The sequence below is a fragment of the Microcebus murinus genome, chromosome 12 (genome assembly GCF_040939455.1).
Source record: "Microcebus murinus isolate Inina chromosome 12, M.murinus_Inina_mat1.0, whole genome shotgun sequence".
Taxonomy (NCBI): domain Eukaryota; kingdom Metazoa; phylum Chordata; class Mammalia; order Primates; family Cheirogaleidae; genus Microcebus; species Microcebus murinus.
The window spans coordinates 4,989,157-5,014,518 of NC_134115.1; the positions used below are offsets into that span (position 1 = coordinate 4,989,157).

The 25,362-nt window shown below is 52.3% G+C and overlaps 3 protein-coding genes across 3 annotated transcripts in view; 1 reads left to right on the plus strand and 2 right to left on the minus strand.

Moving 5' to 3' along the window:
- The window catches only part of SHC3 (SHC adaptor protein 3), a 144,084-nt gene extending 139,729 nt beyond the window's left edge, over positions 1–4,355 (plus strand). The window contains exon 12 of the mRNA XM_012773787.3: positions 293–4,355. Coding sequence (XP_012629241.1) covers positions 293–421 — 129 coding nt within the window. The 3' untranslated portion in view covers positions 422–4,355. The remainder of the gene's footprint in view (positions 1–292) is intronic.
- Positions 4,356–5,573: 1,218 nt separating this feature from the next.
- LOC142874351 (uncharacterized) lies at positions 5,574–7,043 on the minus strand. Its single transcript, XM_076009214.1, is given in 3 exon segments — positions 5,574–5,799; positions 5,909–5,984; positions 5,987–7,043. Coding segments are annotated over 3 exon segments (618 nt in total). The 5' UTR covers positions 6,303–7,043.
- A 3,035-nt stretch (positions 7,044–10,078) lies between these two features.
- S1PR3 (sphingosine-1-phosphate receptor 3) lies at positions 10,079–22,049 on the minus strand. The gene is made up of 2 exons (XM_012773782.2): positions 21,830–22,049; positions 10,079–13,153 (listed from the first exon to the last, which is right to left on the minus strand). The coding sequence occupies exon 2, from the start codon at positions 13,015–13,017 to the stop codon at positions 11,881–11,883; it is 1,137 nt and encodes a 378-aa protein (XP_012629236.1). The 5' UTR covers positions 13,018–13,153; positions 21,830–22,049; the 3' UTR covers positions 10,079–11,880.
- Positions 22,050–25,362: the final 3,313 nt, after the last annotated feature.

Below are 25,362 nucleotides of genomic sequence, written 5' to 3' on the forward strand. Positions count from 1 at the left end.
CAGGCCCTTGTCTGGAAGTGGTTAGTTAGGGAAGAAGCTGTGTAGGCTGTGCCCACAGGGCCGTGGGCTGGGGCATTCCAGAGCTCAGTCCCGGGGCCGACAGATGAAAGGGACTGAATGGATGGACTTGGCCAGTGACCAGGGGCTTTGCAGACTGCATCTCCAGAGCCTGGGAAGCCTCTGGCCCCCTGCTCCTCTCTTTCTGAGACAATTCAGATGGCCCGACTGAGTCTGAGCAAAGCATGTTCCCTTTTCCGTGGGATGTGTTTAACCTTCCTTCCTTCCTCCACAGATCCGGACAAAGGACAGAGTCTTCGACAGCATCAGCCACCTCATCAGCCACCACCTGGACAGCAGCCTGCCCATCGTGTCTGCCGGGAGCGAGCTGAGCCTCCAGCAGCCGGTGGAGAGGAGGCAGTGACCCGGCCAGCGTCTCTCCGGACGCCGTGCGCCAGGTCGGGGGACCTGGGAGAGGGACTGGGGCAGCTGCCCGTGGCTCAGAGCCTTGTTCAAAAGACCCCAAAGGAAGGCTTCCTTCAAGGTCAAGTTTCATAAACTTATTCCAGGTTTCTCATATGCATATTAAAGGTGTACATACCTATAATCCCTGTACAAATTATCCCTCTATATTTATATTTTTTAAGACTAAGAAAGATGTAAGACTCATGCTCTGTGCCATATGTTTTTAATGAAAAAAATGTTTGGCTGTAGTTGTCCACGCAAAAATCTAATTCAACTGACCCTTTCCACCAGGAAATTCCAGTAGGAAGGTGTAACGTGCAGTCCTACCTGCTAAGCACAGTTCGAGGGGAATAGCGGCAGCAGGGGCCAAACACAGGCGCACTGGGTAAGGCACCATGCTGCCCAAGGACGTCTAGCGCTGCGCTTACAGCACTGCGACACGTTGGTCCTGGGCTTGCTAGAGGGGGTGGGCGTCCTCCTTGGGCTGCTGGCCGTGCCCCCTGTGCTCCCCGCATCGCACGCCACGCGCTCGGGGTGTCTGGCCCCAGACAACTCTCTGCAGCTTCGCTACAGAGCAGGCAGCACGCCAGCGTCCCGGGCCTCGCTGAGCGCAGGAACCCATCACCTTCGATCCTGGTTGTGCTGGGGCACTTGGGGATTCGCTTTGTGCCAAACATGGCACAAAACGCACCTCGCCAACCAAGGTCTCCATTGACAAATGCTTCCCTTGCTCTCATCCTTCCAATGACAAAATGAGTACTGTAGCGCGTAGTCGAGGCAAAGGCTCGCTCTACACATCCTCGGGACAGCAGAGGAGCTCCGGGCCCCTGGTGGCGGCTGCAGTAAACTGGCTCCCTCCTGTGTTCAGCGGGGAGAGGGCTGTGCAAGAGCCCGCTGCGGCGGGCACGCCCGTCCAGGCCCGGAGACGCGGGCACCAGCTGACGGGCCTGGGTCTGCGTGAGCCGGAAGCTTGGTCTGGGGCTTGGGCGTCCCTGGACTCAGTTTGCAGTTCCACCTCTGGAGCGACAGAGGGAGAGATGCCTGCTCCACGCGGTGGGCGTGCGCCCACGCCACACTTGCCTGCACTCCCTCCCTTCCCGATGAAACGCTGTCGTGTCCCAGTGGGTCACTCAGTGTTTGGAGATGGCAATGTTTATAACTCTTTAAAAATACCCGGGCTGAGACTGCCCTGTGATTTGACAGGTGTCGCTTACGCGATAGGTGGATCCATTCATTCGTCTACACCTCCTCACGGTGCTGCAGCCTTGGTTCTTGTCCCTGTGAGGCCCGCAGGGTAGGCACTGGGACCGGCTGAATGGAGAGATGCCCCAACTTAGATTTGGATGGTGATAAATGTGATGCTTTAAGGGGAGACTGTCAAACATCCAGTGGTTAATAATTCTGTGACATTCTAATGCTAAGGGTGCGAACCCGGTTCTGCTTTGGCGGTGCGTGTGGCCAGATGGGAGGACAGGGGAGGGCTAACACGTGAGGATCAGTCAAAACAGGTCCCGAGCTTCATGCGTAGCCTTCTTTGGAGGTTTGCCCTTTGCGGGCCCAGTGAAATCCAAGTCCGCGTTCCAGGGTGTTCTGCAGTGGAGCGGAACTCTGCAGAGCCTGGCACGAGCTAGACCGCCCTGCTGCTTCCTGAACCGGCGTCAGGGTTGGATACGGGGCTGAGCAGGCAGGCCGGGCCAGGCTCCTGCCATGGAGCAGTGTGGTCAGTGGCTCTGACAGCTGCCCTCTTCTCCCGTCCCCTGGGAGGCCTGTAGCCCTGGCGAGGCCCGCCCCTCCTGTGTGTGAGTGTGCGCTGCATATGGGAATGTAGAAAATTACCTTCTTCAACATTCTTGCGTTCTCCACGTGTTCAAGGCCAAAATGCTAATGTTAAGGAACACAAGCAAAGTAAGAAATGAAAGTTAAGAGCCATGAGCATCGTAATGGCTGATCTACTTTATCATTCCTCTCCAAGGGCCCTAAGAAATAGTAATCCGCAATTTCAGTAGCTCTCTGCTGTGAAGTAGGAGTTTATTTCGATGACGATAAGCAATATACATATAGAAAATATTTTTGCATGAGAATCAATTTAGAAAATTAAAAGTACTGGGGTCAAATTTTTCTTTTCAATATTAATTTGAAATGCATATTTTGAGCTCTTAATACAAGATTGCTTACACTGGAACAGTGCCGGTGGAAAAACTGGCACTCCTTAGCCATCAGAGCAGACTTCAGACGTGGTGGATGGCAGCGACTTGCTAATTCTTTTCCAGTTGTAAAGCGTGTTAGAATGCACATGAGTTTATTTCAGTTCTTCCTTCAGGCGCTGTGTGATGGGCCATTCCTGTGAGCCTCACTTCACACATGGGGAAACTGAGGCTCAGTGGGCGCCACACCTTGCTTGGGACCATGCAGTCATCTGGCTGCAGGGCTATTCCGCTCACTTCGAGTTTCCCAAGCTCTCCTGTGCGCCAGCTCGTGCTTGGAGCTCAGGATTCCGAGGCAAATGCAACGGGGCCTCTTCCCTGCCCACCCTGGGATCCACTTCCCCGTGGTCTCTCGGACCACATCTCGGCCTGGGCAGGGCAGGGCTGCTGAACAGCAAATGCGAGCAGAACAGCACAGTGCTGTGCACTCCAGGGGTTCAGAGCTCCAGGGCATGGTCGCTGCAGGCTGTGCTGGGCCACCCTGAGCCCATGGAGTGCTTCTGGGCCTTGCTGCCCCTCCCATGGGCACCCCACATTCAACCCAGGACTCCGTATCTGCTGGGAGTGCCAGGCAGGGCTGGCAATCTTCAAACAGCCTCTCCCTGCTTCTGCAGGATGGCCCTGGAGACACTTGCCACCTCTGAGGGGGGTGCTCACTGTGCTTTGAGTCACTTTGGCTACCAAGCCCCCTTCAGCCACCAGCTCACTGTGGAACCAGGTAGGCAGTCCCATAAACACCAGTCAGATGACCCAACGTGACATCCTCCACTTCAGCCTCCGCTGTTGGGTCTTTCCCCGATACGTTTGCGGGGCCAGAAGCTGGGTGCCCGCTCAGCCTGGTGACATGGTGGATGGCAGCGACTTGCTAATTCTTTTCCAGTTGTAAAGCGTGTTAGAATGCATATGGGTTTATCTCAGTTCTTCCTTCAGGCGCTGTGTGATGGGCCATTCCTGTGAGCCTCACTTCACACATGGGGAAACTGAGGCTCAGTGGGTGCCGCACCTTGCTTGGGGCCATGCAGTCATCTGGCTGCAGGGCTATTCCGCTCACTTCGAGTTTCCCAAGCTCTCCTGTGCGCCAGCTCGTGCTTGGAGCTCAGGATTCCGAGGCAAATGCAACAGGGCCTCCTCAGGCCCCATTCCATTTAAGGCCACCTCAGGTGTTGGGACAGATGGACAAAGGCCTGAGTGGGTCAAATGTGGTGTCATTGAGGGTCTCCTGGTGGCAGCGGGGGTCGTGGATCACTTCAAATGAAGGTGGGAAGTGAAGAGGCGTGTGCGGAGGTGAAGGCCTGGCTTAGAAGGGGGCACAGGCCCGGGGGAGGGCGGACCCGAAGGTGCCACGTGCTGAGGGGCGCAGTGAGCCTGTATATTCAGCCTCTGTGCCTGCCCTGGGTCCCGAAGGTGGCCCCAGCGCCTGAAACGAAGATTTCCTTTCCAGTAGCATCAGGTACCGCGTGGCTCCTTTATATGAGCAGTGTGTAAGGCGCACACCCTGGTCCTCGTTGCCCTGAGCTGGTCACCACATGAAGGCAATCACACAGTTCCCTCCTGCTGGACTGGGCCAGGCAGGAGCCCCGGGCCACAGGCCTCCCCAGGCAGTGCCAGCATCGGGGACACCTCGTCCAGCCTCAGCTCAGGCACACCTGGAAAGAGGTGGCCAGTTCTGGGTGTGTGCACCTTGGCCTGCCCGGCCGTCCTCTCTCGCTGGTCCGCGCTTGCACGCCATCCATAGATCCCGTGGTGAAGCAGGACTGGCGGCGGGTGGGGCGTTGTGGGAACGCTGCACAGAGGTCACTGCAGGACCCAGACGGCTCTTTGCTGCAGGTTTCAGAAAGTGCTCTGGTTCTCCAGTGGAACTTTGACAGGGAGTTCCGAGAAAGACAGAGAGGATAAGCATGACTCCTAGAACATATGGCCAACTGAGAACTGTCAGCTGCATATGGGATGGCAAGGAGGGGAGCCTTATAAAATAGTCCAGCTGGAGGGGCCCCCATTCTTCAGCTGAGGAAACTGGAGTCATGTGATGTGCTGAGGGTAAATCTCAGAAACAGCACAGGACTTACTAAGGTCCTTCATCCCTGGAGAAAGTGGCAAAGGGTGCCTCTCCCCTGGCGTTTTACATCTGTGCTCCATCTCAAAATGCATAGAGCTCTGAGTTTTCAGAGGGAAGAGGCAGGATTTCTATTTCCTCTATCTTAGCTGCATTCCTCCAGGGGACCTGAGAGAAGCTCCCTGTGTATGTCATTTACCGGGTGACGGTCGGGAGCAGGGGAGACAGCTGCAAGGAAGGAGTGCGTTAGCAAGCCGGTTACCGTGGCGTGGACAGCTGGGCTTACTCCCACTAGGAACCCGGGGAGACAGGGCTGAGCGCACATCAGAGTCAGCTCGGCAGAGGGGGGAGAAGGCTGGGGTATTTATGCACTGCTCTGTCATTGGTGGGAGGCTGTTTCTGGGAACAATTTCTGACTGGCCTGTGCACATCTGACACACTTCCCAAGCAAGGAAAGTGCTGTGCAGAGACAGGTGTTGGTGATGAGCAGACTTGGAGCATACGGCAGGCGGCAGGCTGCCTCAAACACAGATTGCAGCCCTGCGCACACCCAGGCTCCTGACTCCAGAGGCCTGGAGCAGAGCCTGAGAGTTTGCATTTCAAATAAATCGAGAGGTGATGCTGGTGCAGCCGGTCTGGAGTCTGTTTCCAGCCCTTCCTGCCTCTTATTGATGGCTTTTCCCCTCTAATTTATGATTATGTTTTCATACTACTTCATTTCGTAGCTCTCAGGGCCCATGCTGTGAATTTAAAAGTGGAGAATTAATAAGCATTTATAACTCCATGCAACCGTTGCTGGCAGCTCAAATGCCATCTGCCAGCCACAATTTATTTATAATGGGGTTTATACATATTTATAAGTTTGCAAGCAACAAATGCACACTTTTAAAACTGGCACATTTTATAGCAGCCAGAAAAATTGCAACTTTATACCAGGACTTGTGAATGTGAATTGCATACGCACATACATACATGCGTACACTTACATCGACTGATGCGGATCTGCATCTCTCTGAGCACTCACACAGATTAGTGCTGCTCCATGCACCCTGGGACCCCACCCTGGGCTTTGGTTTGTAACTGACAGGGACAACTAGAAAGTCAAAGTCAAACAAATGTCTGGGGATTGGCAGGCCTTGGGATCTGCCGTAGAGGAGGGTCCTGGCTGCTGCAGGTGTGACCCCAGCACAAAGGGAGCAGGAGCGGGGGCAACAGGGCTTGGGGGAGTCCACCGTGGGAAATGACAGAGGAGCCAATAGGGGAGACAAAGAAAGAAGAGGGTGGCAGGATAAAGGCAAGAAGAAGGGAGAAGAAGGACCTGCATCTAGCAGAGCGTGGCAGGGAAGGAGGAGGGGGAGGCATGGCAGAGGAGGCTGTCCTTGTGGTGCCGTGCTCCAGTGTTGTGTTCCCAGGTACAGCTGCATATGCTTAGTGCAGCATCCCTGCTTTTCTAGCCAACCTCGGCCGCATTTGTGCATTAGTTCATATGTGGCAGGCCCTGTACTGGGCTCATGCAACACAGAAGTGAACATACAAGGTTTCTGCCCGAGTTTAAATCTAGTAGGGGATACACACATACACATGCAAGCATGTTGGAGTGTGACAACCCTTACAGTCCTAGGGCGTCCAAGTCTGTAAGATCAGCAAGGGTGGAGCACCCAGGTCAGTCTGGGGACTCTGTGCAGGGTCCACAGAGCAGGAGTCAGGTGCTGAGTGTCAGAGGGGCAGAGGAGAGCGAGGAAAGCTCAGGATGGAGCAGGGCGTCACCAGTGTCAGCAGGGGTGCTAGAGTGGCTGGGAGGTGCTCCCAGCCGGCCTTCTTTCCTCCTCCCTGCTGTCTCAGACGCCCTGAATAAATGAATCCCTCAGGCCCCAAACAAACAGGCTCCTTCCCAGGGCTGGAAGAACTATTCTCACTGAATAAAGCGCTAGAAACAAAATCTCTTACAATTTTAACTTTCTATTTTGTGCTTACCTTGAAATGCTGTAGGTAGGAAAACATGCACACGGAGAGTGAATGCTCTAGTCCCGAGCTTTTGAGGTCGTGAATTCCCACTCATGTAGACATTTTACCACAACCAAAGTTTCTAACCACCAAAATCAAGTGATAATTTACCAAGCAGAAATTAATGGACAAACCCATCTTTGAACATTGAATTATCTTTTTTTGTAATAACTGTGTGTTGGTTGCAAGTGAAACATTCTCTGTTCATTTGACTTTTGAATATAACTTGTTCCATCCAGAATATTGTAAAATTAAGTATGTGAATGTTTCTTTGTATTCAGAATTAAACATTTGGTGTTTAAATCCCAGGATTAGGAGACAACTCCATGTAAATTTAATGTGTAATAATGATATATTTATTACTCTTTAAAAAAACATTTGGATGGCAAACTATACATATTGATAAATGAATATTATTTGAAATTTTGTTTCCATTAACTTTTGTGAAACAAACAAAAATGGCTGTAATGTTCTGTGTCTTGGCCTATTGCCAATTCACCACTTTCTACTTTGATATTGGAACAGACTTGGCCTTTTGGACATCCCTGAGGAGTGGAAATACAAAACTCACATCAAGTTTTCTAATCTTTGTTCTGTGAAAAATGATAAAACCTAAGTAATTTGGCCAACCTTTTGGAGAATTGACAATATGATAGGTGAAGAGGATTGGCTTAAGTTCCCTCTTCACCTTCAGTGAATCCGGTGAGACCCTTCACTCCTTCAGGAAATGCTGTGGTTGCCAATTGCGATCCCTCGTGATGCGTCGTGCATCCTTGTGCTTTTGGGATGGCCAAGTGGAGTATCACATAGCATCGTGTCGCCACTGTGACCCATGCGTGGAAGATGACACACCCAATTTAGGTCACGCTGCACTTCTCATTGTAACTGGTTATTGGAAAATGTGCCTTTATTATCAGAATAGTGGTATGTGCATTTCTGATTATGTAGCAAACCCTTTGGATATTTGACTTAGATACTAAAAACATTTGGGTGTTGAGGTTTTGCACTTGTAGATATAAGTTAAAAGCATGGCATTGGTCATTCAATTAGATGTTTTCTATAAAATGCAGCTTGTGACATTTCTGTGAAAGGCTCTTCCCAATGCAGAATAGCTATGGCTCAACGGTTGAGAGAAACAACCATTTTCTAAATAGCTGATTGTTTAAATGACTATAAATGTAAGTCTGCTGGCAATAAAGGCAATTGTGAAAAGTCTCTTTCATTTGGATGATGGATCTTGTATTGCCTCACAAAGGAGAGGAGGGGAGCTTGGAACTTCTCCTTAGAAAGCACGCATTCTCAGGAACCCCCAGAGGCTTCTCTAAAAGCAATCCCAGCAGAGCCTCACTCCAGCCGTCAAGGCGGCCGATGAAAGCGGCATCTTGGCGGAAGCGTCCCTGGCGCTGTGGTCTAGGCAAGGCACCTCGTCACCCTGGCTGAGCCAGAGGGGCCGCTGCACCAGAAGGCTGTGGTCTTTGGGTGTGTCGGAGGCATTTCGCCACCAGTTGTGACAAGGTCACCACAAAGACAGTTATGCCGAACCCTGGCCTCCTCTTTATGTAGGACGCAGGACAGAGAGGCTAATGCCGACCACCTGTGTGAGAGAAAGCTAGAGTACAAGGGCTGGTTCTGACCACTTCCCGCTGCATAAACAGCAGCCAGTGCAGCAGAGCCCGATGTCCCGGCTCTTTGGTTGCGCTGTGGCTGCCCATGGGACTCACAGTGTTCCCTATCAAAAGGGTTGTCCAGGATCCTTCCTCGAAACATTGTGATCTTTCAAAACTGTAAATAGTGCCCACTGCAGCAAAGGTTCATTAAAACACCATCGATAGTGGGAAAGTAGAAGGGGAAAGGCTATTTGGGGCTATAAATGTGGTTTAATTTCCAAAATGCAGAGCGACACAGGTCCCCGGCGAGAGGCAAGCCCCCAGCATGGCACGCTGCCGGGTGGGGGCGGTGGGAAAACCACAGGATAATCGCACTACGTGGACTCCCAAGAGTGGTTTTTATTTTCATTTTTTAACAAACATACATTGGAAATAGTAAAGGTCACTACCTAAAGAGACATCTTACATGTAGTTTCTCTGCTGTGGTGTATAAGATCATCTGTTTCCAAACTTAAGGATTAGGGCTCTGAAACACTCAGCTGCTAAATTATCTGCAGCTGCTCAGCTAGTCAGGCACGTGCCTATTGCTGACAAAGGTGGCTAGATTTTGCATATAGCAAATGAGCACAATTACGTTTTTGGTATATTTTAAATTCAGATTGGTAAAAGTCTTGGATTATCTCAAAGGAGCCTCAGGTCACTCCACAAACATCGGTACCTCCTAGTGGGAACGGGGCGTGTGGGCTCCCTAGAAACGCTGACAGATGGCGCTGGAAGATGTGGGGACATCTGGGTATGGAACAAAGTGTTACTGGATCAGCAGCAGAGAGATCAAAGTCCCTGGAGCAGCTCACAACTGTGACATAAAGTCCTGGTCATTTCATCACCTTTGTGAGAATGCAATACCAAACATTCTTGCTCCCTGATGCTTTTGCTTTTTGTTTTTTCTTGACCTAGTAACTTAATGCTTTACTCTTCTAGACATGCCCATGAGATAATGTCTTACCTCACGCTATTTGATAAGACAATAAGCTACTTTTCAGGGATGTGGAGAAGGAAACACAAAACACCCCTAATGAACATCTTACAAATAGGTTTCATCTCATCAGTAACAAAAAATTAGAAAAGTCTTTGGTCAATCCATGGAGGTCACCCAGAACCCCTGGAAATGTTCCTCAATAACAGTAACTTGCATCAGATAACAAACAAGAATCAATTTCTCATGGCCGGGCACGGTGGCTCACGCCTGTAATCCTAGCACTCTGGGAGGCCAAGGCAGGAGGATTGCTCAAGGTCAGGAGTTTGAAACCAGCCTGAGCAAGAGCGAGACCCCATCTCTACTAAAAATAGAAAGAAATTAATTGGCCAACTAAAACTATATAGAAAAAATTAGCCAGGCATGATGGCGCACGCCTATAGTCCCAGCTATGAGGGAGGCTGAGGCAGGAGGATCGCTTGAGCCCAGGAGTTTGAGGTTGCTGTGAGCGAGGCTGACGCCATGGCATTCTAGCCCGGGCAACAGAGTGAGAGTCTGTCTCAAACAAACAAACAAACAAACAAACAAAATAATCAATTTCTCTTAGAAAAAGTTAATCTTTTCAGTTATACTCAGCCAAAATTCTCATTGGACCTAAAAGATTTTAGGGGATTTTGAAGTGAGGTTCACCTAAATAAGAATCCTTTTGAAAGTGGGTTATTTTCGTTTTTAATCTTATAAAGACCTCAACACAGCAGCAGTGTACTTATCATAGCTCTAAACATGTTTATTTTTCATATATTTGTATTGCATGCAGAATCCTTGGGGAAGAACATATACAAAAATGTCTTCGAAGTAATCCTTTATAAGGTAAACAGGGTGATATAGGTTCAATTTACGTTGAAAAGTAAAATTACAGTGTCATGTGGTTATGATTCAATATATCTCTTTGAAGAAGTATAAATTGCCAGATCACACCTCCCAGCCTGACACTGGACTCTCACAGTCACTGTGGCTTCATCTACTGCCAGATCACACCTCCCAGCCTGGCACTGCACACTCTCACAGTCACTGTGGCTGCATCCACTGCCAGATCACACCTCCCAGCCTGACACTGGACTCTCTCAGTCACTGTGGCTGCATCCACTGCCAGATCACACCTCCCAGCCTGACACTGCACACTCTCAGTCACTGTGGCTGCATTCACTGCCAGATCACACCTCCCAGCCTGACACTGGACTCTCACAGTCATGGTGGCTGCATTCACTGCCAGATCACACCTCCCAGCCTGACACTGGACACTCTCACAGTCACGGTGGCTGCATTCACTGCCAGATTACACCTCCCAGCCTGACACTGGACTCTCACAGTCACGGTGGCTGCATTCACTGCCAGATCACACCTCCCAGCCTGACACTGGACTCTCACAGTCACGGTGGCTGCATTCACTGCCAGATCACACCTCCCAGCCTGACAACTGGACAGTCTCACAGTCAGTGGCTGCATTCACTGCCAGATCACACCTCCCAGCCTGACAACTGGACAGTCTCACAGTCGGTGGCTGCCAGCTCTCATCAAGCCATGGAAGTGCCACTCAGCTGTGACACTATGTGGGATTTCTGACTTGGTGCTTTTCTGGTGTGGAATCCAAGTGCTGTCTGTGCACCTCTCCTGACTGCAAGGACACCCTCTGTCACGGGAAACAGGGCACCAGCCCGTGACGTGGGGAGGTGAGCCAGAATGGCTGCCTGCACCTGTTTGTCCTTCACGGCTTCTTTCTTTGGCTGGTTTGGGGTACAGGCCTTGGGGAGATCTTGGCTGGCTTTTCAGTAATTCGTAGAAACCCCCAAACCATCATGTGATTTGGCTTCGGGATGTGCTTAAAATGATGCAGGGACACATGACTGAGGGACTCAGGGCTCATCTGGGTCAGATCCACACATCTGGCCCAGCCTCGGAGGTGTCCTTTTTGAGAATTTGGGCCTTTATAAATATGCTTAACACAGGACTTCATGTCGCTCTGAGAAGACTGGGAACAGCATATCCACCTAAGTCACAGCCATGTCCTTGTACCAGGGGGTTCCTTCACAACAGCCTTGTATCACCTGTCACATAACCGTGTGGTGTATTGAGACTTCATGTAGGTGCACACAGCACACACCTGGATGCAAACTGTGGAGCACAGAAGCGCAGGCTACTCAAGCACGTTTTCTGCACAGTAAACGTAGTGCAGAGTCATCCAGACATCACCCAGAGGCACCCTGAGAAACAGCATGCGCGGCCACGACCTCCCTCCCTGGGAACAGAGAGCGGTGTCCTGGCTTCAGTGGCAGGCGGCGGATGACGTTGGCAGCGTAGTGCATTCAGAAGACTCTACAGCACAAGACGGACAAGGCATGGAGCCCACACTGCAACGGGCTGGGGAGTCCTGGGCTCCGCTCCTCAGGGGACTCCACACTGGGCAGGCCTGGGCACAGTGAAGTGGCTCTGCCCAGTCACACTCTTAAAGGGCCCACATGGAAGCGACGCGTGCGATCTGCAAGGACACAGCTGCAGGGCGGGCACGCGGACATGTCACTTGCAGAGGATCCCATTCTGCAGCGTCTGGCTTCTGTCAATGATGCAGGACGAGGTGGCTGCATGGGGCAGGTCTTCCCTGACCTTTGGGGAGTGGCTGCTGCTGTTGCTGCTGCTCGATTTGCTTCTGCTCGGGTCAAGGGCCGGCTGGGTGGGTGAGGTGCGGGCCCCGGGGCCCCTGACCAGGCAGCTGCAGACCAGGCGGAAGAAGGCGCGGCGCATCTCCTTGCTGGCCAGCGTGTAGATGACAGGGTTCATGGCGGAGTTGAGCACAGCCAGCACGATGAACCACTGCGCCTTGAACAGCACAGGGCATGCCTTCACCCTGCAGGCCACGTCGATGAGGAAGAGGATGAAGAGCGGGGACCAGCAGGCGATGAACACGCTCACAACAATCACCACGGTGCGCAGCAGGGCCATGGACCGCTCCGAGTTGTTGTGGTTGGCCACCTTGCGGCTGCTGGACTTCACCAGGAAATAGATGCGCGCGTAGAGGATGACAATGGTCAGCAGAATGGCCGTGAAGATGCTGACGCAGAAGGCGATGTACTTCTTGGAGTAGAGCGGCAGGATGGTGGAGCAGTCGGGGAGGTTGTGCAAGCAGTTCCAGCCCAGGATGGGCAAGGCGCCCAGTGAAAAGGCGATGAGCCAGCACATCCCTATCAGAAGGAAGACGCGGTGCTTCTTGTTGGCGTCATAAGGCCTCATCTTGATCATCGTCAAGTGCCTCTCGATAGCAATGGCCAGCAAGCTGCAGGTGGACGCCCCGAGGGCCACGAACATGCTGCCCTCCCGTAGGAACCAGACCGTCGGAGACAGGCTGAACGTCTTCTTGCCAGACATCAGAATGTTGACCGTGTAAGCGATGCCAGCCAGCAGGTCGCAGAGAGCCAGGTTGCCAATGAAAAAGTACATGCGGTTGTGAAATTTATTGTTTTTCCAGATGGCAATCAAAACCATCAGGTTCTCCAGGACGATGAAGCTGCAGATGACCAAGAAGAGGACGGTGGTGAGCGTGCTGCCCTCAGGGGCCTCCTTCAGCCTGCCTGCCAGCTTGCCCACGTAGTTGTAATGCTCTTGCAGGGTCTCGTTCCCACGGGCCGGCGGGCCGCGCGGCGGGAGGGCGGTTGCCATCGCGCGGCAGGCAGCGGCGCTAGCTCTGGAGTCCACGAGAGGGCGCCCGAGGAGCGTTCATTTCAGGGAAACCGGGACCGAGGCTCCGTCGGGCTGAGCGCGGGCGCGGCCCGGCAGGCGCGTTGCGAACAGCCGCCTGCAAGAGATAAGAGGAGCAGGCGCTGGCAGAGCCGCCTCCACCAAGGGCGCGGCGACCCTGGGACAACGCGCTGCCAGCCCTCGGGGCTCCTGCGCGACGGAGGGAGGCCAGGGAGTGGCGCGGGCCGGCGCTCGGTGCGGGGCGCGGACCGTGTAATCTTGGAACGCGCACAGGCCAGGCCAGGCCTCCGTCGGGAATCTCGGCGCGCCAGGAAACGCCGACGGTAGTCCGCTTCCACCACGCGGGAGCTGGGGAAACGCTGTCCCACTTACCCAGAGAGAAACAGGGTTCTCAGGACAGGAAACCAGGGTGGAATCTGACTGAGGCGCCCAATTCCCGGAACCTCCCGATGAGAGCCCACACTCCCAGACAGCCGCCCTGGGGCAGGAACCGGCTCCAGAAGTGGGTCTAGACGGGCCGCGGGGCTGCCCGGAGGAGAGCCGTGGCCCGGCCGCCGGAGGCAGAGGCGCAGGCTGAGCACCCGGGCCTGCGCCAGGGCAGCTGGGGCCAGAGCTGGGTGAGGAAACAGCCCAACCCGGTACAAATGGCACCCACCTAGGTTCAAGGGGAAAAGGAAGGCAATGAAAGCCACATGGTCTTTGAGTTTGGCTTAAAATTCAGAGGTTGAGTGCTAGATATAAATGGATCTATTCATGCTGGCCGGCAGGAACAGCAGGCTAGGGAGAACAGAGGGAGGGGGGTGAGCCCAGCAGAGGCTCTCCGCGGTGTGAGTCCTTACCCTTCCACCAGGCCCTGCTCCCTTTCCTCAACCCCAGGGTAACTTGGACCGGCCTCCGTGATGTTGATGATAAAGCACAACCACCTACCAAGGCAGAATGCGTCTTCGGTGGACTCATGCGCTTTAAATTAAAATTATTTGAGTATTTAGATATCTAATTAAGATCAAATGAGGTTAATTTAAAACAGACCACTGTGTATGAGCAGTGGAGAGTTTTTTAGTTTCATAATGTTTAAGCCGTAGCCCTAAATTTGATTCAGAGACACCCAGACCCCTTGCCAATGACATGGGCTCTGCACTTTGGGGTGCAGCAGCCTGAGCAGGCCTCACCCACCGTGACTTCATTCTCCCCCTACATCAGTCTGGGGTGCTTGGATTTTCTGAGATGGCCCATTGCTTCTTTGCAGAGATTTCTTCCAGAGTCCTGGAGCTTCAGGGTGTCAGTTGTTCTGGAAACCCCATCTGAGCTGATGTCCGTCCATGCTCTGCCTGGAACTGTCCCCTGACCCTCCCCACCCCCTCTGTGAGAGCTGAGATCACGGAGGGTTGGGCCAAGGTCAGCTGGAATGTCCAGAGCTGGCAGGAACCTGCATATGTCAGCCAAGGCCCTGTGCTAACTCCAGAAGGAAAAGTAGTTCTGAGTCTGGACTGACAATGCAGGGGTGGCCTGCCCAGGTCTGACCCCCACTCATGAGCCATGGCAGGCAGCACAGGGGCCGGCCTGCCTCCCCTGACTGGGGACCACCACCCCAGCCCTCCCTGTCTCCCCACCCACCTGCACTGAGACCCCACCTCATCTGCAGGTTCTCCTGGAGGTGGACAGTCCAGTGGGCAGCTTTCCCACCAGCCCCCTCCCACTCCACCCCTCCTACTTTTTATTTAAATCCTATCCATCCTGCAAGCTCCAAGTCAAACTCTACCTGCTCTATAACATTTTCTGGAATCATCCCAGTCACGGGTGACTTTTCTATAAGGCTGAATTCTACTTTTGAAAAAAAATTGCAAACTATCTTTTTAAGAGTAGAAATACCATCGGCAGCTGACATTCCCTGCGCACTGACCAAACGCCCATTGACACCGGGACGCCTTGCCTGGAGGACCTTACCTCAGCCTCACCAACACAGCCAAGTTCACAGTGCCTTTCCTAGCACCCTGCACGTTAATAGGAGCTCAAACGATGCTGTCCCCTTTACTACTGCTTACCTACCTCTTTATCTGTGACGGGAGAATTGCTATTTCCGTGCACAGTGCGCCCGGCGGCGCTTGAGGGCTCAGCCATTTCCCAAATGACTGCTGTGCACGTGCACCCTTGTTCTCGGAAAAGGAACAGAGCAAAGGCGGGATAGGAGTCAGCGCCCAGTGCCAGCGCCGGCGCCCGCGCCTCGGGAACCCCCCCCCCAGCAGCCCCACCCGCTGCCTGGCCCGCGCACGGCTGGAGGGGCCTCCGCGCACCCCCACGCCGGGGACACCAGCATCCGGGTCTCTCTGGCGGCGTCTCTGGGATATCCACCCCCAGCACCCACAGCGGGAGACGGGCAGTGGTTTCAATGCCAACGACGACCGCGGCTCCTTCTGCGGCTCAGGTGGGGATTCAGGTACAGTTCCTGTTTCTTGTCCTTTCAGGTGATATCAGTATGCTGACACAGTGTAGACTGGTCTTGTGCTGACTCTGCTTGGCTCCTGTGCCTCAGTTTCTCCCGTGACAACCCTACACTACCATTTCACACACTCCTGGCTCCTCCGAACGTCCCCCCACAGTGTGGGTGGGAGGGAAGCCAGTCTCCCCGCAACGGCCAGACCCGGACTTACCCGGGGTTGGGGAGCAGAGGGTGCATAGGCCACGGCTCCTCCACAGTTGCACAGACAATCGAGCAGAGCAAACAGCAATTAAAAACTAATGATCAGCAATAAAATAACCACAATAAAACTGGCATAGGATAGGCCAGAGACCCATCAAAACTGTGAATCTTGGGGGCAAACATACTCTCCTATTAACACTTGATTTACCACTTCCTCAATTAAATATTCATCACTCGGGACATATTTTTCTGGAACATCTTTTGTTAAATGTGATTCTCTGATTGTGCAGAACTGGAAGATACCTGGCTCTTCTTGGACTCTAACGCTCATTTTCTCTGGATTATCAACATTTACAAGGCAGGTCCCATCCTGAGAATGAAGTGCTGGGCCAAAGCCAGATTGATTTTGGATGCATCTAAGTGTTGCTGCACATGGTCAAAAGCATCTTGTGTGCAGGTTTCCCCTCCACTCCTGAGGGGTGCCAGCCACAGCCAGAGCCACAGTTTGCCAGGAGAACGTTCAGCCCCTACCCCACCCGAGTCTCCACAGTCAGCGAGCCCTGCTGGGGCAAGGGGCAGTACTGGCCTTTCTGGCGTAGGGGTACCGTCTCTGCCGGTCACTGCACGAGTGCTGGGCACCAGAGGCACTAGCAGGCCTGGGAAGCCAGCCTGCCCCCCTGCCCCACAGAGAGGCCAGTGACACTAGCACCCAAACCAGCAACAGGCCAGGATGGGCCCACTCCCACGTGTGACAACGATCTGGGCTAGGCACTCTCCCCAGAGGAATGCAGTCTGTTTCTGACCTTGGCATCAATGTAACCCTGTAGGATACAGTTGAACCTGGTGCCTTTCTCTCTCCATGGCACTCGTGTGGGCCATGCATGGGGATGCACACGGGTGGCGAATGCTCCTTCTCCTTGTGATGCAGAAAATGTCGATGCCGGGGATGCGGCCGATTGCCGCCTCCCCATAGTTCTGCATCTCTGGGGGCCAGTGCTGTGCGTGGCCGGTTAGAGGCACGCTGCTGGGGCCAGGTCCCTAGGCCCACAGCCGCCTGGGACACCCGAGTGCTGCCTGGGACCCCACATGCCGGAATGCCCCAGGCCCATGTGCCACGGACTGTTTCCGGCCACGCTGCTTGCGTGATCCTGATTGGGTAATTTTTAAATCCCACTGTTTTTGGTTGGATGCTAACACTTGTTGCTGATTGGATGTTAAAGCTTGTTGCTGATTGGATGTTAAAGCTTGTTGCTGATTGGATGTTAAAGCTTGTAGTTGATTGGACGCTTCTTGAGCCCTACCACCAAGGGTATAAACTCAGGGGCAGAAGGGGGAGAACATTGGAAGACATGAAGAGGGCTGTAACACTAGGGGTGTTGAGCCTGCTGTGGAAGAATAAACTCTTCCTACTCTTCCTGTGCCGCTCGGTTCTTTCCCAGGTCAAATGAATAAGAGCTGTAAACACTAGCTGTACACACTGCCGCAACACTTGCTCCCGCTCTCGTGTGGACAGACGCACCCCTCTCCATCCATTTGTAGGCACGAGGTATTCCTTCCATGGGTATGTGCTGGTGATTGTCAGGTAGCCAGGCTAGGGTTGGTTGAGGACATTCTCTCGGCGAACACTTGCTCATGTTTCTGTAGGGCCACCACTGATTTCTGAGCAATGCGTTGGTGACCCGGCTGGGCTTTAAGCGTGACTCAGAGGTGATGCCTTCCTGGGTAAGCTGTGCTCACAAGCGGCCAGCCAGCCCATCCTGCGACGCTGGTGTGTGTGGAAGCAGGATCGGCCCCTCGCAGAGTATTAATGCTCATATGACTCAGTGTCAATGCTCACATTTGTTGCATTCCAAAAGATAAGTGTCTGTAGCAGACAGTGACATTGTACGTTTGATTGCTGCTTAATTTCCACCTGAATGCTGAGAAATAAAACTGATGTTGAGAAGTGTGGCTCTGTGTAGACTAGCTTTGAACGTGCTCAGAAAACGGGGCACATCACAGAAGGCGCCACAGAGACATCCTTCTCATCAGTGGGGGTCTTCGAGCCAACACAGTCCTGGGGCTGCTGCAGCCCCGCCAAGGCAGACTCTGCACGGCACTCCTGTCCCCACAATCCAGGCAGATACCCACCCCCAGCTCTTCAAGGGGCTTACGTATCTGATTGTCTGCATCTCCAGTCCTTTCTTCGTTAATGAGAGACACTGCTCATGTCTGAGCTTATCCTGTTTACTCAAGAGTTTCCATTTCATCCCCACCAAGCTGGGGTCACCCAGCCTACTTCAAGGCATTTTAACATCAACACTTTTTTCTTTTTGCCGAGAAGGAATATGACACCTTCTGGAGGATGACTCCGTGGGGGTGACCCACGTGAGCCCCGCCAAGGCCAGGAATGCCTGCCTCCCCCCATTCCAAGGAGGCACACCGCTGGGGGAGGGGCAAGCCCAGGAGAGGAGCCAGATGGGTTCCAGATGTGCTTTCTGCACCAGCTACTCACTTTCTCTACACATGTCAGTTTGAAAAATACACAAACTATAAAAAGAAGAAAAATAAAACAGGAAAGAAAATATTTCCACAAAGTCAGTGTTCTCTCTCTCTCCCCTCTCCTTGGCATAAAAGAAAAGCACAATACGATGGTGAGACATTTCTCCTGGTCAGACACAGGATGCTATATTTTTAAAACACGTCTTTCCAAGAAAATTAACTAGTTCATCCTCAAAACTGAATTAAAACACCAAACATTTGCCAACAAGCAAAATTTCTTGGAAAGCAAGAATTTTTTTCATGCAAAAGAATTTAGAAAGGAAATAATGAGCTGGCCATTTCAGGGCTCCAGTAAAATTCTTTCTCTAATGAGTATTTTCCCCTGCTCTGGGTTTCTTGCGTGGCCTCGCTTTGCTTTTGGAGCTAGTCCATCCCAAAGTACATGCTTCGCACACAAAGCGGGACACCTCTGCCTGTTTAATGGCGCTCCCCGTGAAATAACAACCATTACACACGAACCGGGTAAGGGCTTGACATCTTTACCCCTTTTCTTCTTCAGAGCATGGAAGGGAATGTGCTTCCCTGGTAGGGCTTCCTGCTTCCCAGTGGCTTTTCTGCAAGTCCTTCCTTGAAAATGAGACCTGGATGCTGTGACAGACCTGGGCACACCAGGGAACCCCAGATACTGAGGCTGTGCTGCAGGGGCCTCAGGCAGCGGCCTCTATGAAGGCCCTCCTGGCTTCCAGACGTGTTGATGGGGAGGAAAGTGTGTCTGACACAAGAGGTTTTCTACCCCTTTGCCTTTCAACCAGGCTTTTCCAACTTTCTCTGCTCTACTTGTTCTTCATAAGGGCACAGGGCTGAACGACTATCAAGATTTCCACAGTATGAATGCAGGCTTGTGGAAATGGGTTCCATGAGCTAGCTGAAGGCATACGCAAATACGTGTCCTGGCCAAGAGTTCTAACTGAGGTCTCTCCTATCCTTTCCCAAAGTGGTGGTCTCACTCGGTGACAGAGCATGTGTGCCACCTTGCATTTTGGATGTATCACACATAGTCCTCATAGCAGCATCTGCCTTCTGAAAGTACACCGGAGGAAACTGAGGCAGGCAGGGGCTGGTGTCATTTAGTTCCAGGGCTTGGAAGACGCCAGGCCGGGCTGGTCTGGGTGTCTGCGTTATCTGACTCCAGGACGCCATGTTAAAGGTAAGCTCCTTGGGGACCTGCCACCTTGCCAGTTGTTCTTTACCTCTGTGGTGACAAGGTCCACTCTGGAATGCTTTAGACCCAAATTGCTTCTAGCTGCTGTGCTAGCAAAATGGTGGAATGCCATTCTGGGGCTTTACTAAAATGTTTGGAAAATTTTGAAGCCAGAAAATGGAGCAGCACCTTCAAGGCCAAAGAGCTGGCTACTGACTCAGGACTTGCTCCGGCTCACTGGGCCGGCCGACGCCAGTGCAGCTCACTGGCGGTGAAAATCCACTCTCTGGGCACCACACTCTCCCCTGCGCAAGCCTTTCACTGAGTCGACCCAACCAGCCCATTTCCTTGTCTCTTATAGACACAGCTTCAATTCCTCTAAAATGCAACGTGCACAAAAAGGAAGGAGACTTTATGCCCAGTAGCTTTAACAATAATAGCAAACAAAATGCATAACTAACTGAGACTAGATAGGATTCCACTCAGTACATTCTTTTCTTTTTTTAAGCATTGTATTATCTCCAAAAGCTTAAGGAAAATCTTAAGGCAATTAATTCAACAGAAAATATATGGCAAAGGAATAACATGAAATGGCTCCAAAATCGATAAGAAAGGAATTATGAAGCCAAATGTGAAGAAATAGAAAGGCTCATGGAACCCACAGCGGCAGTCCCCAGACCAGGGGTGGGGGTGGGGTGGCGCTCAGGTGGCGATGTGTTTCCTCACCAGCCATGGACCAGTACCTCTACCTCGCCAGTACCGGGCCCAGGGCTGGGGGCTGACTGCAGGCCCACGGCACCCTGCTTCCGGCTACTGTAAACACACTGCTTCAGGGAGGCTCCCAGGCTTTGGCAGCACTTGAGAGACAGGACAAAGAGGTTTTATAACAGGGAAACCCCAAATTTTTCAAGATTGTGGCATGCTCAAATTCTCAGATTTTTGGTGATGAAAATGCATACACACATTCTACATATTGAAGAAGATGAAAGAGATACTGTGGAATCACGTTAATGTCATGATTTCCATAAAGAGAAAAATCAGTCCCTGAATTTTGAGGCCATCAGGCCAACACATAAAGCTGCTTCTACAGCTTTATGGTAGTTTCGGCTCTCTGCATATACTAGAAAATTGTGAAAGTCACGTACTTTAAAAATTCACAATCGTAATGATGAAAACTGGTTGAGAAATCATTCTCCCTCTGTCTTGGCTCTTACGGGCTAGATTTGCAGTTTGCATCTCCGGTGTCAGATGACAGAAGTGACCTTAGGAGGCCCAAAGTTAATATTTACTGATTTAAAAATCCCAATGTGTGATCTGTCTATGCAAGAAAATTATTTGTCCTAGCACTGAGCTCTGCATCAATTAAATAAGAAACTAACTGTACAGATCTGGACACCTCTACAGCTCCTCGAGCACAACACGCACACACACACACACACACACACACACACACACACACCCTGGTTACTCATATACCTGCGAGCATAATCCTTTCCTTGTACTTTCTAGGAATTGTATTTTTCTTAACCATGCCTTATGAACATGTAATCACATACAATGTGATTTCTGAAGTCCAGATTTTAGAAAATGCTGGAGTCTCAGAGTTCCACTAGGAGAGGGCACTATGTAAGGGCGGGCCTTCTATGTTAGAAGCAATTGAAGAAGAGCCTGTTAGTGCTGCTGCCCATTCTTTATTGTAATGTTCAAAGCTAAGTGCGTTTCCTTTAAAAGTCCAAGAAGTCCGTCTCATCTAAATATAAAAACACCTCAAAGGAATATACCATTAGGAGTGTCCCAAGCCAAGAAAGTCAGAGGGAGAGAGAGTCAGAGAGACAGACAGAGAGAGACTATTCTGAGACTGAGCAACTGGGCGAAGCCCCTTCCCTAGGGTTTAAGACCAAGTCATGAACGCAACACACAGCACCGGCTTTCTGTGAGACCCTCATCATCGCCCTGTGGGGACTTTGTCTTAGAGCCCTGATTCTGACAGCCCGAATTGTCTTATCTGAGACACGGAAGGGAAAATGGAATTTTGTGACGGATATAATCTAACAGAATGATATTCCCAGACGATCCATCCCCAGTGTCCCCAGGCCCTGGTCCAGGGAGGGCGCCTAACTTCTTAACTGCTCAGGGAAAAGGACTGGTAGAACTTCTTCACGAGGGGCCTCTTCACTTTCAGGCAGGGTATTCGGATCCAGCGTGTTTCAACCGCTCCAAATGTAGTTAAAAAGGAGCCGTCCCGTCTGCCCTGCGCTGGCTGGGGCGCCCGCGAGCGCGGCCTGGGGGCGGGGTGCCGATGTGGAACGGGCGGGCGGCAGCGGGCTGCAGCGCCCAGGGCACTGTCGCGCCCGAGTGCCTGGAAGTCTGTCGGGGAAGCGAGCCCGGGGGTTCCAGCCCACCCACTCCAGGCTCGGCGTCCGCGCGCCCCCAGCCCGGCCTGGCCAGCTCACCTCCATCTGGTAAGGACGCCGGAGCCACGGGCATCCCGGCGCTGGGCGCGGCCGTGCCGGGCGCCGCTTCCTCCTCGCGGTGCCGGCCGGGCGGGGGCCGCAGTCTCGAGGTTCGGAGGCCGTCCTCGGGGCCCGCTTGGGCTCGTCCTGCCTCCGCGCTCCACGCCGGCTCGCGCCCCCCGCCCCCGGGAGCGGCTTCCCCGGCTCTGCCAGACGAGTCGCAGCGCAAACTTTTCCAGCGACCCGCCGGGGCGGCCCCGCGCTCGGCCCCGCCCCTCCCGCCCGCCTCGCCGCCCCTCGGCCCCGCCGCCGCCCGCTTCCCACGCCCCGCGCGTCTCCCGCCCTCCCGCGCACCGCCAGCCCCTGCCGGGTCGGCCTCCTGCCCTCCCCCTGCAGTCCCCTTGGGCCCGGATCGCGCCTCGGCCCCTGTCCCCGCGGCCTCCAGACCTTGCGCCCGTCGGGCGAGCTGCAGGTGCAGACCGCCAGCGCCGCAGGACCCAGCAGGGACAGGTTCCGACCGGGTCCGCGGCTGGGCTTGGCCCGGCGCCTGGCCGCGCTGACAGCGAGAGTTTGGGTCGAGCATTATTAGTAGTATTAATACTATCATTATCATTATCCTGATCACGACCATTTCCGTTTGGAATTGACCGACTTTTAGGTTAGCTCCTGGCGCCTGGCAGCACTTTTGTTTGGGCTTCGTCTTGCTTTTCCGCCCCGTCCTCCCCGCGTCCGCCTCCTGCGCTCTGCGCTCTGCCCCTCGGGCTCTCGGAGCCTCCCTAGCGCCCGGCGCCGCCCTGGGCCGGGAGCCGCGCTCCCACGCGCGCCCGCAGGTCTCAGGGGACCCGGCCTCCTGCCCCCGCCGCTGCTCCGCACTCGGATTCGCCCCTTTTGTGTGAGTAAATAAAATAATCCATGCGAAGTCTTCAAACAGAAGAATCCTCAAGGAACTGCCAAATTTCCAATTAGCAATGAAAAGCAAAGGCCACGATTGACTGGACACAGAGACAACCACAGAAGCTTTGGGGAGCACGGAGAAGACGGGAGAAAAGGCAGAGGAGGGAAAGGAGAGGCCGGGGGAGAGAAGGAGGAGAAGAGAAAGAAGAAGGAACAGGAAGGAGGACCTGCTGCAGGGCCGTGTGCCTCTGGGCAGGCAGGAGGGGCCGCAGGGGCCCTGGAGGGAGTTGGAGAGTCGTGGGGGAAAAGGTCTCTGTTGCCTTTTCACTTCTGCCCTCTTGCTGCCAGAGCCGAGCCCAGAGCACCCTTCCCTTGGGGCGGAGAGCATGACTGCCCGGGGTGTGGTTCGAGTCCGATGGGCGCCTGGGGTATTAAGGCAACAGAGTGGAAGTTGGCAGCTCCGCTCCCCGTTGAGAAATGCAAGCCCTCAGGAGCAGCAGCGCTGGCCGCGACGCTGCGGCTCTGCAGTCTCGGGCGCTCCCCCCAGGAGCGGGACCTCGCGGCGTTCTAGGTGAGCCAACGGCGCCTGCTGCTGTGCAGCCCCTTCAGCACTGCGGCTTCCAGACTTGCTGAGTGTCTCCTGCACAGCTCTGAGAAGCCATTCTGCGCCAAGTTGCAAGTGGGACTGAATGTGCCTATATTTGTTTAACTCCTAGCGCATTCACTCACTTGCCAGAGACAGGACCAATGCAGCGTACTGACCACCGTGTCATATATTACCAAAATAGTCAGTTGATTCATAAACAAATCTGTCCAGTTAGTTGGTTCTCACTTTGTACAATTCAGTGCTAGGGTCTTGGCTGAAGTTTATTTTGACGCCTGTCCAAGTCTCCATTCATGGGGAAAGTCTGTAACCCTGACATAACACAGCAACCTGGGAGCCTGGTGATGCTTCCAAACACAGCCTCAGGAATGAGACTGCTGAAGCCCTGAACAACAGGGCGCTCCTTAAACTTAACTGCAGGATTTCCTAAGAGAGAGGCAGGGATTTGACCCACAGTATCACTGAGGTCCCTAAAGATTCTCATCCTGCGCAGCTCTCCCCACACACGGGCCTCTCGTTGTCCCCGCCCCGCCCCGGCTGTCCCCCTCCCTGGGATAAAGCTCAGACACTGGCCCTGACGAGGGGCTCTGTCCACATAGACACTGCCTCTCTCGTTTCTTCTCTCGAAAGTAACAGCCCTCTCTAAAATTCCGACTTTCTTGAATAAGTCTCTCCCCCTCTGCATCCCTGTTTCACCAGGGAAAGCAATTTAATAGAAAAATGCCAGCTCATAAATGTGGAAGAAATGGGGGAATTAGGAAATTTCCTTTCTGCAGCCCTCTTTGAAATAATTCAGTCAGGCAGAGCGCACTAGTGGGTGCTAAACCCTTGGTGAAAGTGTGTAGACGAACTGGTTCGTCACATGGTGCTAACTGGGAAAGGAAAAAGGTTTTCCGTTTTCCAAGAAGACGTCTGGTCGTTGGCACCTTGACAAGGGATCAAACTTAATGTCACCAATACTGGTTCAACCTGGCATTATGTGGTGCAAAGTGAAGCATACAATATCATTGCTGCTGTGCTCTTGCCAAAAATGTTTCCCTTGAATCAATCACCAAGACTCTAAACTTTACTTCCAGTTTACAGGAAATAAAAGGGATTGAGTGATAAGTTAAGTGACACTATGGGAAAGCAACCAGATTAGTCCAGGGTGTAGGATAAGCTGCAGTCAGTTGTCTGATCTCTTAAAAAAAAGGCAATGTCATGAAAAACGTGGAGGACAGTTCTAGTGTAAAAACAGCTAAGAAGAAGAAACATAACAATAAGCATGAACCCAGACTGGCTCCTAGCTGGACAAGTCAGCATGGAAACATTCTGGAGAAACTTCCAAACTGGACAGGATACTGAATCATATTATGCAATTATCATTAATGTTGTTAGGTGTGATAATAGCACAATGTTTATGTAGGAGAAAGGCTTTATTTTTAGATGCCTGCTGAAGGATTTCTGGGTAAAATGTCTTAATGTCTAGAACTTATTTTTAAATGGCTCAATACAAACAGTATGTATACATATGCTGATACGACCAACTGCTAGCAATTATTGGTTCTGGGTGGTGAATTTGGGAAAGGGGTTGTACTATCTGTTCCTCTTTTCTCTACATTTGAAATTGTTCCATAATGAGAAGTCGGAGAAAAATAAAATAAAATTGTATTTATTTAAAATACTAAAGACTAAAATAAAATTAAATATTTCTCCACCTCTGTGTTCAAGCTTTAAAATCAAATCTAGGCTTATGAGAATAAAATTGAAAGTTGCTATGAGTTACATTGGTATATTTTTCACAATCATGTGGCTTCAATCTTAAATACGATTTAAACAAATAGATTATATATTATAACATATGTAATATACTCTTGCATACTTATTTGCAATTTAAAAAGGAAATGTATTTACTCTCCCCCAAAATCAGAACAGGGTGGTGAAAGGACGTCCAGTTTTAGGGCTCTATCCCAAAGCGAGACCTTGCCCAGCAGGGCCAGGGCATCTGCATCGCAGGAGATGAGGAAAGAATGAGCAAATGCACCTCCTTCTTCCT

Coding starts and splice junctions, on each gene's coding strand:
- S1PR3 (XM_012773782.2), bottom strand. CDS start 13,017: ATGGCAACCGCCCTCCCGCCGCGCGGCCCGCCGGCCCGTGGGAACGAG.